The sequence below is a fragment of the Trachemys scripta genome, chromosome 24 (assembly GCF_013100865.1).
Source record: "Trachemys scripta elegans isolate TJP31775 chromosome 24, CAS_Tse_1.0, whole genome shotgun sequence".
Classification (NCBI taxonomy): Eukaryota; Metazoa; Chordata; order Testudines; family Emydidae; genus Trachemys; species Trachemys scripta.
Genome location: NC_048321.1, coordinates 12249497 through 12260021, shown reverse-complemented (window position 1 = coordinate 12260021; position 10525 = coordinate 12249497). Strand labels below are relative to the sequence as shown.

At 55.4% G+C, this 10525-nt stretch overlaps 2 protein-coding genes across 3 annotated transcripts in view; one reads left to right on the top strand and one right to left on the bottom strand.

Moving 5' to 3' along the window:
- LOC117869568 (sialic acid-binding Ig-like lectin 13) overlaps positions 1 to 5700 on the top strand; it is a 55971-nt gene extending 50271 nt beyond the window's left edge. Inside the window, exons 3-7 of one of the 2 annotated variants that reach the window (XM_034756527.1) lie at positions 2859 to 3224; positions 3422 to 3724; positions 4239 to 4338; positions 4720 to 4828; positions 5078 to 5700. In XM_034756527.1, coding sequence (XP_034612418.1) covers positions 2859 to 3224; positions 3422 to 3724; positions 4239 to 4338; positions 4720 to 4828; positions 5078 to 5209 — 1010 coding nt within the window. In that variant the 3' untranslated portion in view covers positions 5210 to 5700. The remainder of the gene's footprint in view (positions 1 to 2858; positions 3225 to 3421; positions 3725 to 4238; positions 4339 to 4719; positions 4829 to 5077) is intronic. The other variant, XM_034756528.1, reaches the window with a different exon arrangement.
- Positions 5701 to 6107: 407 nt separating this feature from the next.
- HAMP (hepcidin antimicrobial peptide) lies at positions 6108 to 8034 on the bottom strand. Its single transcript, XM_034756916.1, has 3 exons — positions 7859 to 8034; positions 6863 to 6928; positions 6108 to 6399 (listed from the first exon to the last, which is right to left on the bottom strand). Exons 1-3 carry the CDS (start codon positions 7934 to 7936, stop codon positions 6295 to 6297), a joined length of 249 nt encoding a protein of 82 aa, XP_034612807.1. The 5' UTR covers positions 7937 to 8034; the 3' UTR covers positions 6108 to 6294.
- Between the last annotated feature and the right edge of the window lie 2491 nt (positions 8035 to 10525).

Sequence of the window (10525 nt, the reverse complement as noted above, 5' to 3'; positions counted from 1 at the left end):
GGTCATCTAGTCCAGTCCCCTGCACTCATGGCAGGACTAAGTATTATCTAGACCTTCCCTGACAGGTGTTTGTCCAACCTGCTCTTAAAAATCCCCCATGATGGAGATTCCACCACCTCCCTAGGCAATTTATTCCAGTGCTTAACCACCCTGACAGTTAGGAAGTTTTTCCTAATGTCCAACCTAAACCTGCCTTGCTGCAATTTAAGCCCATTACTTCTTATCGTAGCCTCAGAGGTTAACGAGAACAATTTACCTCTCTCCTCCTTGTAACAACCTTTTATGTACTTGAGAACTGTTCTCATGTCCCCTCTCAGGCTTCTCTTCTCCAGACTAAACAAACCCATTTTTTTCTGGACTTTCACCAATTTGCATCCAGAACTGGACACAATACTCCAGTTGAGGCTTAATCAGCGCGGAGCAGAGCGGAAGAATTACTTTGTGTGTCTTGCTTACAACACGCCTGCTAATACAGCCCAGAATGATGTTTGCTTTTTTGCAGAAGTGTTATAGTTGACTTATATTTAGCGTGTGATCCACTAGGACCCCCAGATCCCTTTCCGCAGGACTCCTTCCTAGGCAGTCATTTCCCATTTTTATGATTGTTCCTTCCTAAGTGGAGCACTTTGCATTTGTCCGTATTGAATTTCATCCTATTTACTTCAGACCATTTCTCCAGTTTGTCCAGATCATTTTGAATTTTAATCCTAGCCTCCAAAGCACTTGCAACCCCTCCCAGCTGGGTATCGCCTGCAAACTTTATAAGTGTACTCTCTATGCCAGGGGTGGGCAAACTATGGCCCGCAGGCCACAACCGGCCCACGGGACCATCCTGCCCGGCCCCCAAGCTCCTGGCCTGGGAGGCTCTCCCCAGTCCCTCCCCCGCTGTCCCCCTTCCCCCGCAGCCTCAGCTTGCTCGCTCCGCCACCGGCGCAATGCTCTGGGCATTGGGGCTGGGAGCTCCTGGAGCAGTGCGGCTGCAGATCTGGCCTGACCCGGTCTCTGTGCTGTGTGGTGGCGGCGGTGATGGCGGCAGCGTGGCCCGGCCCCAGCTGGGCGGTGTGGCTGTAGCGCTGCCAGCCACTGGTGATCCAGGCAGCGTGGTCAGGGGGCAGGGAGTGGGGGGGGTTGGATAGAGGGCAGGGGAGTTCGGGGTGGTGCTCGGCGGCTGGGGTGTGGATGGTGGCTGGGGGGGAAACAGGGGGTTGAATGGGGGCAGGATTCCTGGGGGGGGGGGCAGTCAGGAAGGAGAGGGGGTTGGATGGGGCAGCAGGGGGCAATCAGGGGCCTGGGTTCCGGGGGCAGTCAGGGGACAGGGAGAAGGGGTGGATAAATGGGGCAGGAGTCCCGGGGGGAGAGGGGCAGATAGGAGGTCGGGGCCAGGCCATGACCCCCTCCCCTAACCTGCCCTCCGTACAATTTACAAAACCCGATGCGGCCCTCAGGCCAAAAAGTTTGCCCGCCCCTGCTCTATTCCATGATCAATATAATTGATGAAGATATTGAACAGAACCGGACCCAGAACTGTTCCCTGCGGGACCCCACTTGTGATGTCCTTCCAGCCTGACTGTGAACCACTGATAACTACTCTCTGGGAACGGTTTCCAACCAGTTATGCACCTACGTAGGTTGTATTTCCCTAGTTTGTTTATGAGAAGCTCATGTGAGACAGTATCAAAAGCCATATTAAAGTCAAGATATACCATATCTACCACTTCCCCCCTATCCACAAGGCTTGTCACCCTGTCAAAGAAAGCTATCAGGCTGGTGTGACATGATTTGTTCTTGACAAATCCATGATGGCTGTTTCATATCTCCCTATTGTCTTCTAGGTGTTTGCAAATTGATTGCTTAATAGTTTCCTCCATTATCTGTCCGGATCCTGGAGTTAAAACGGCCTCTGCAGTGTGTATAGGAGAGATTAGGGTTACACTTTTCTCTGAGCAAAGCTTGTACTCCACTATGTCTTCCAGAGAAGTTTGCAGTGGTTTAGCGAATTAAAGGGGCTCTGGCAGAGTTGTGGGGTGGGGGAACCCAGGGCTGGTCTGGCAAGGGGCTGCGGGTCGGGACTGAGGGGCACCGGCAGAGCTGTGGGGAGGCCAGGGCTGGTCTGGCAGGAGGCTGCGGGTTGGGAGTGAGGGGCACCAGCAGAGCTGTGGGGAGAATGAGATGTCCAGGAAGTGGGGGGCTGGTTAGTATAATGCCCCTCCCCCAAAACCTTGACTCCAGCCCAAACCTGCTTCCTCTTTCACCAATTAATAAAGGCAAATATTGACCCAGCTGAGAAATCGAGTCTCCTTCTCAGAGCTGGCCACCATCAGTGACTTGGAAACACCCCCGCGCCCACTCTAACCACTAGCCACCCACTCCCCTCTTAGAGCCAGGAGAGAACCCAGGAGTCCTGTCTCCTAGCCCCCCCATCTCTAACCACTAGACCCCACTCCCCTCTTAGAGCCAGGAGAGAACCCAGGAGTCCTGGCGCCCATCCACCGCTCTAACCACTAGTCCCCACTCTCTACTCCCTTGTTGGTGTCTTTTTATTCTCTCTCCCCAGGGAAGGACTGAGGGGCATTGGCAGAGCTCTGTGTGGGGGCGGGGGTGGATCGGGGGGCTGCAGGTCAGGACTGAGGGGCACCGGCAGAGCTCTGTGTGGGGGCGGGGGTGGATCGGGGGGATGCAGGTCAGGACTGAGGGGCACCGGCAGAGCTCTGTGTGGGGGTGGGGGTGGGGGTGGATCAGGGGGCTGCAGGTCAGGACTGAGGGGCACCGGCAGAGCTCTGTGTGGGGGTGGGGGTGGATCAGGGGGCTGCGGGTCGGGACTGAGGGGCACCGGCAGAGCTGGTCTGTTTCCCCTGCAGGTCGGCTCTGCCAGGCGCCCGTCTATCGGATCCAGGTCCCGTCCAACGTCACGGCCCAGCAGGGTCTCTGCGTCCTGCTCCCCTGTAAATTCACAGCCAACTTCGACTCCTCTGGGGTCGCCTACAAATACTGGTTCCTCAGGGATGATGACAGGGACACCAGCCTGGCTGTGGCCACCACAGATCCTGCCAGGGCCCTGCGGGAGTCTGGGGGCCGGATCACCCTGGTGGGGAATGCCTCGGACGACTGCTCCCTGCGCATCAGCGACGTGAGAGCCAGCGACAGGGACCACTACTACTTCCGCTTTGTGAAGGGAGACTTTAAATACAGCTACCGTGAGACCCAGCCACTGGTGGACGTGACAGGTGAGGCTGGGGGGCCCTGGAAAGCTCAGCAGTATTAGCCCCACTAATACCCAGTGGGGGGAGTTCTGGAGATTAACAACATCTAGTGGCAGGGAGTCCCACTGGTTAAGCCCAGTAATACCCAGGGGCAGGGAGTTCCGGGGATTAACCCCAGTAATTCCCCACTGAGTTGAATTTTAATGGTGTCGCCTGCTTAGAGCTGACGGAGAAGCCGGTGCTGGGGGTCCCTGAGGTGCTGCACTCCGGACAGCTGGTGAATGTGACCTGCCAGGCTCCATGGACCTGCTCTGGGACCCCTCCCCAAATCACCTGGACAGGGGGGTTCGACTACACAGCCAGGAACGTCTCGGTCGCCCTGGCGAATGGCAGCATCTCCTATAGTTCGGAGCTCAGCTTCACGCTGGCCCCGGGGGATGATGGCAAAGAGCTCATCTGCACCGTCACGTACCCCGCCGTGGTTGGGGTCTGCACCCGCAGATCTGTCCAGCTCCAGGTCCACTGTGAGTGACCCCTATCCAGCGCTGGCAGGGGAGTGGGGTCTAGTGGTTAAAGGGAGCCAGGGGTTGGCAGCCCAGACTCCTGGGTTCTATCCCTGGCTCTGGGAGGGGTGTGGGGTCTAGTGGCAGGGGGTGGGCTGAGAGCCAGGACTCCTGGGGTCTATAGGAGGGCAGTGGGGTCCCAGGAAGCAAATCCCACCACACATCACATGGCCTGTTGCAGACCCATCGGAGCTGCTGCCGCGGGGGAACTGCACGGTGCGGGGCCGCAGGCCCAGGGAAGCGGCCACGTGTCACTGCGCGGCCGAGGGGAACCCCCCACCCCGCCTCGAGTGGTGTTTGTCCAATCGCACCCTCCCCGGGGACTTTGAGGGCCCTGAGCTGTGGGCCAGCCCTCGGCCGCTCTCTCACTCAGGGGACCCTCCCCCTATGCCGTACCCATCAGTTCATTACAAGCCCTGTAGGGCCCATGGCCGCTCAGCCGATCCCACTGCTAACACCAGCTGTTGGTTTGCAGCGGGCTTCTCCCGGACACTCGTGGTGGCCTTGGCGGTTGCTGGGAGCCTCGTGCTGGTTGGTGCCGGGGCTGCAGTGGCCTGGAAAGTCGTGAAGGGAAGGTGAGACTCGGGCAGGACGGGAGAAGGATCTGATGGGAACTGTAGCCTGGAATGGGGGAAAAAATGGATCCCCCAAGATCAACTATCACTTCTTGGAAGTGTGAAATTCCACCTGCTGCCCCTCAATCCCGACCCACAGCCCTCTGGTGTGCCAGCCCTGGGCTCACCCCCCGCCCATCTTTGCTGGTGCCCCTCACTCCCGACTCACAGCCCCTGCTAGCCCAGCCCTGGGCTCCCCCCACATGCAGCTCTGCTGCTCTGGGACAGTGGTCAGGACGGGAGGGAGATATCGGGATAGATGGACCCCTGGGTCTGATCAAGGTAGGAGGGAGGAGGTGGGACACCAGGCTAGATGGGATGTTGATGATGGTTTCACCACAGGCAGGGCAACAGGGGCCCCGCCAGGGCCGGACAATGCCAAGGGACTGGAGACGGGCAGGTCTGCCACTCCTCCGAGCAGCAAGCATCTACGGTGCCCTCCCACAGACAGGTGGGTTCCTGGCCCTCCAGCAGGTTATCCCAGACCCTGCACCCTCCAACCCCGTCCCTGCCCCATCTCCCACCCTGTTGGGATTCCTCCCTGAACTCCACAAAGGCTCTGGGACCCCCTCCCCCGCTCCCAGAATCCCCCTCTGCTGGGATTTTCCCCCTCCAGCACCCACCGCTGGTGTCCCCTCCCATCCTTTCCCCTGGACATGGCGGCCACCCTTCCCCACTAACCCGATCTCTCCCCACACAGGACGCCACCAGGGAAGGGGGAGCCCTTGAGAAGAAAGGGAGAGGAGGAGGAGGAGGAGGAGGAGGAAGATGCTACAGGGAGAGAGGCGACGGGGAACAATTCACAGAGGAACACATCTACTCCAACATCTAAAGCCAGAGAGAGGGACAGGGTCATTGCAGGGAGTGAGCTAAATAGAGACTGGTGTCAGCGATGGGATAGCCAGTCTGCCTTGTGGCTAAGGTGCTAGCCTGGGACGCCAGATGCCTGGGTCCTATTCTCAGCTCTGCTATGGAATGGCTGTGTGACCCTGGGCAATTCTCCCCCCCCCCCCGCGTGCCTCAGTTTCTCACCTGTAACATGGGGAATATATCACTGCATTTGGCTACTTACACTGTGAGCTTGTTGGAGATGGTCTCTCGCTGTGTGTGGGCAGCACCTGGCCCCGGGGGGTCCGTGATCTCAGCTGGGGCAGGGACTCTCTTTGGCTGTGTCTGGGCCACGCCCGCCCACTTCCCCCCCCATCTCAGCTGGGGCCCACTCTGCTAATACCCTTGAGAGGCAGCTACTGCTCCAGACAGAGTTATGCAGAGCAGGTCGGCCTGTGTTAACCCTTTCACTGCTGCAGCTAAATAAAAGCCATCCCCAGCTCCCCCCGGGCTGAAGAGTTTTATGTTGCCTCGTTTTCCCTCAGGACTTCCCCTCGCTCTTCGAGCCTCTCAGCTGTGGCTGGACACTCACCACCCAGGCCCAGGGGTACCAAAGCACTGGGAAGAGGGTCATGATGAACAATGCCTGGTGCTGCGATGCAGCCACGTCTGGGGTGGGACAGCTGGGGACAGCCACACAGCAATGCCACATGGCTCGCCCAGTTCTGAGATGCAGCCACCTCTGAAGTATCATGGTTAGAAGGGCGGGGGTGGGGGGGAAGCCAGAACTCCTGGGTTCTGTCCCTGGCTCTGGGAGGGGAGTGGGGTTTAATGGGTTAAACCGGGGGGAACTGGGAGCCAGGACTCCTGGGTCCAATTCAGTAACTACGACGACAGGCTCATGACTTTAAAAACCACGTTTAATGTCCAATAACAAAGAGACACCGAAGCAAACGGAGCAATAAATAAGGCGTGGTGGGGCAGAGGGGAGAGGCAGCAGTGCCGGGGGCAGCGGGGGGAGCCGGGCTGGGCGTGGCTGGAGGTGACGGCGTCCCCGAGCGCTGCCATGGTCCGGCCGCGGCCGGCTGGTCAGGTGCGGCAGCAGAAGCCACAGCCCTGGTTGCGGCAGCACTTGCAGCAGTAGGTGCAGATGGGGAAGTGGCTGTTGTGGCGCTTGGATCTCCGGAGCAGGGCCTGCGGGGGGAGAACAGGGTCAGGACTCCTGGGTTCAATCTCCGGCGGGGGGGGGGGGTCTAGGGATTAGCGCAGGGGGGCTGGGAGCCAGGACTCTTGGGTTGTCTCTGCGGCTCTGGGAGGGGAGTGGGGTCTAGTGGTTGGGGGGGGGCTGGGAGCCAGGACTCCTGGGTTTCTAGCCCCAGGCCTGCCACAAGGGAAGTGCGTTGGCTCATTAATAGCCCTAGGGTCTGGCATTTAGTTAGCCCAGAACCGTCCCAGAGGGCTGTAGGCTCAGGGACTGCGCGCCTGGTACTGCAGCCTTCGGGGCCAGCCCTGGCTGCCAGGGGAGAGCCCCCACCCTGCTCCCTGCAGCACAGCGCCCCCTAGTGCCACGCTGGGGCATCGGGACCGAACCTGGCTGCCAGGGGAGAGCCCCCACCCTGCCCCCTGCAGCACAGTGCCCCCCCCATCCAGTTCTTACCTGCAGACCCTGAGTTTCTTCTTTGGTTTCCATTTGTTGCGTTAACAAACCAGCAGCATTTGCTGTCTGCAGAGACAGAGAGAAGACAGATTTGAGCTTTTCGCTAGGTGCAGTGGGTTAGAGCAGGGAGGGCTGGGAGCCGGGACACCTGGTTTTATCCCTGGCTCTGGGAGGGGAGTGGGGTCTAGTGGTTAGAGGGGGAGGGGGCTGGGAATCAGGACTCCAGGATTCAATCCTCAGTTCTTCCTCTAATTTGCTACACATATTTCTGCAACTCAGGACATGTACGTTGCATTGTGGTATATGCAATTTAATGCCACAGATTCAGAACATAAACCTATCGGAGAGGCTGGCAAAAAGTAGCAAATCAGTTTTTTAAAAAAGTTTTCCTTCAATAGACAGTGGGAAAATATTCCTCGTCACATTTTGTTCCCCTTGTATAGCTCACCAGTCTTTACCCCGCTAAGAACATTGAGTTTATTCCAGAAAAAAGACATTCATATTGTGAAAACAGGTGATCTGGGTTAAAAAAATCAATCTGAACTATTTGTGGTGCAAAAGAAATGGCCGTTTCCCCCTTCCACAAACCTGTCTGCGATTCCAGACCCTGGGCACAGGTCCAGGGACTGGAATAACGTGCATGGGTGTGTGTGTGTGAGAGAGAGAGAGAGAGATTAATCCTAAACAAAGTCAGTGCTGGGTAACGCCCCGAGCTGGGAGTCCAGATGCCTTGGTTCTGTTCCCAGCTCTGTAGCCAAGAGCCCATGGGACCTTGAGCCAGTTACCTTGTGGCTCTGTGCCTCGGTTTCCCCATGCCTGGAAAAAGGGGCTGATAATCCTGCCTGGCACAACGGGGCCCTGATCTCAGCTGGGGCAGAGACTGTCTCCCGCTGTGTCTGGGCAGCACCCGGCACAACAGGGCCCTGATCCCAGCTGGGACGTCTCGGTACAACCATCATACAAAAAAAGAAAAGAAAAAATCTGGGAAGCGTTTACCTGGCCCTGGAAGCAGCAGGAGTTTTTAGCAGTGATGACGAGGATGAGAATCACGCAGACGACTTGAAGCTTCATCATGATGTTTCTCTGCCTTGTATTTTTCAGTCTCCTTTTCCCCGCTCCCCTGGTGTATCTCCGAAGGGCTGAGCTGGTCACTGACTTCGGTCCCTGAACCAGAGCTGTGTTTATAGCCCAGCCATCCCCACCCCGGTCCCGAAACAGCCAATCCCCCGCGTGCCAAGAAAGGACAGGTGAGGAGAGGGAAACCGTAAACAGCCGGTCAATAAGGTTATCGCAGCTGGGCTAAAAATTCCAACGAACCATTGGCCGGCTCCCCAGCCGATGTCATGGGCCATGACACCACTGGAGCCCATGGGGCCAGATCCCAGCTGGTGTCGCTCAGCCGTGTGACGTTAATTCTCGCAGGCCTTTGACTTGAATCCCTCCTGGCATTTGTCCCAATGAGATTTCCAAACATTTACAGTAAGTTTCACGGTTGGGGTGTCTGTCCCCACAACCCCGCGGAGATCGGAGCGAGGCTGGGACAGGAATGAACTCAGCTTTTCTTGTAAATCTCTCAAGTTTAGCAACTTTTCTCCCGGCCACAAGATGATCCAGGCATCAAATGAGGGATTGAGCCGGCCCACTAATTAGGTCATAGCATTTCAAAGCGGGAAAATGAACTCTTTATTCTGTTTTCCATCACAGCACTCACGACGAATGGGCACCAGTCGATCGATCCTAATCACCCATCATCCCAGAATTTGAACATAACCGGGATGAGCTAGGCACACACCCCTGGGCCCCGTCTAACCTGGTTTCTCTCTCTTCCCAAACTCACCTTGATCGATTTCACCCTGGTAATTCTAAATGGGGATTCGTATTAGCTAGATGAGCAGCCACGCCTTATTGTTTTCAATGCTGCTAAGACATCGGCCTGAGTGGCTATCATGTGGCAAGGAGTTCCGCAGGTTAATGGCACGTTGGATGGAAAAAGCATCGGGTTAGACCCATTTTAAACGGGCAAGATTGGGGCTACAGTTCTTCAAAGTGGGGTATTTTGATTCCAGGCAAGTGCTAAATGGGGAATCTTCACTAGTGATGTCACTAGTGATTTCCACAGGAGAGTTTCTCTGACGTGCTGCCACTTCCCACTGACATTCAGAGGCGCCCCCCCCCCCCCCCCCCGCAAAACGCAGCCATAAAAAAGGGTGAGACCGTGTATAGCAGGGCGAAAGGATTTCATTGGGGGGCGGGTGTCATGTTGTACGTAACTTGAGTCACTCTGCTCTGTCTTACACTCTGACTTTGGAAACACTTATGGGCCAGATCCCAACTGGCGTCAATCATCCGCAGCTCCCGGGGCCCAGCCCGATTCCCAGCTGGTGTGAATCAGCCATAGTTCTGCGGAGCTGCACAGAATCATTCAGACCAGCGGCTCTCAGCCTTTCCAGATGATTGTCCCCCTTTCAGGAGTCGTCTTTGTCTTCCCTACCCCCAAGTTTCCCCTCATAAGAACATAAGAACGGCCGTACTGGGTCAGACCAAAGGTCCATCTAGCCCAGTATCCTGTCTACCGACAGTGGCCAATGCCAGGTGCTCCAGAGGGAGTGGACCAACAGGCAATGATCAAGTGATCTCTCTCCTGCCATCTATCTCCACCCTCTGACAAACAGAGGCTAGGGACACACCATTCCTTACCCAGCCTGGCTTATAGCCATTAATGGACTTAACCACCATGAATTTATCCAGTTCTCTTTTAAACGCTGTTATAGTCCTAGCCTTCACAACCTCCTCAGGCAAGGAGTTCCACAAGTTGACTGTGCGCTGCATGAAGAAGAACTTCCTTGTATTTGTTTTAAAACTGATGCCTATTAATTTCATTTGGTGGCCCCTACTTCTTGTATTATGGGAATAAGTAAATAACTTTTCCTTATCCACTTTCTCCACATCACTCATGATTTTATAGACCTCTATCATATCCCCCCTTAGTCTCCTCTTTTCCAAGCTGAAGAGTCCTAGCCTCTTTAATCTCTCCTCATATGGGACCCGTTCCAAACCCCTAATCATTTTAGTTGCCCTTTTCTGAACCTTTTCTAGTGCCAGTATATCTTTTTTGAGATGAGGAGACCACATCTGTACGCAGTATTCGAGATGTGGGCGTACCATCAATTTATATAAGGGCAATAATATATTCTCAGTCTTATTCTCTATCCCCTTTTTAATGATCCCTAACATCCTGTTTGTTTTTTTGACCGCCACTACACACTGCGCGGACATCTTCAGAGAACTACCCACGATGACGCCAAGATCTTTTTCCTGACTTGTTGTAGCTAAATTAGCCCCCATCATATTGTATGTATAGTTAGGGTTATTTTTTCCAATGTGCATTACTTTACATTTATCCACATTAAATTTCATTTGCCATTTTGTTGCCCAATCACTTAGTTTTGTGAGATCTTTTTGAAGTTCTTCACAGTCTGCTTTGGTCTTAACTATCTTGAGCAGTTTAGTATCATCTGCAAACTTTGCCACCTCACTGTTTACCCCTTTCTCCAGATCATTTATGAATAAGTTGAATAGGATTGGTCCGAGGACTGACTCTTGGGGAACACCATTAGTTACCCCTCTCCATTCTGAGAATTTACCATTTATTCCTACCCTTTG

What these genes read in the sequence shown, in the direction of transcription:
- HAMP (XM_034756916.1), bottom strand. Translation starts at nt 7,936, where the DNA reads ATGATGAAGCTTCAAGTCGTCTGCGTGATTCTCATCCTCGTCATCACT. An exon ending in CCTGCTGCTTCCAGGGCCAG is followed by an intron (nt 6,929 to 7,858) that starts GTAAACGCTTCC and finishes CTGTCTCTGCAG; the next exon opens with ACAGCAAATGCTGCTGGTTT. An exon ending in AAGAAACTCAGGGTCTGCAG is followed by an intron (nt 6,400 to 6,862) that starts GTAAGAACTGGA and finishes CTCCCCCCGCAG; the next exon opens with GCCCTGCTCCGGAGATCCAA.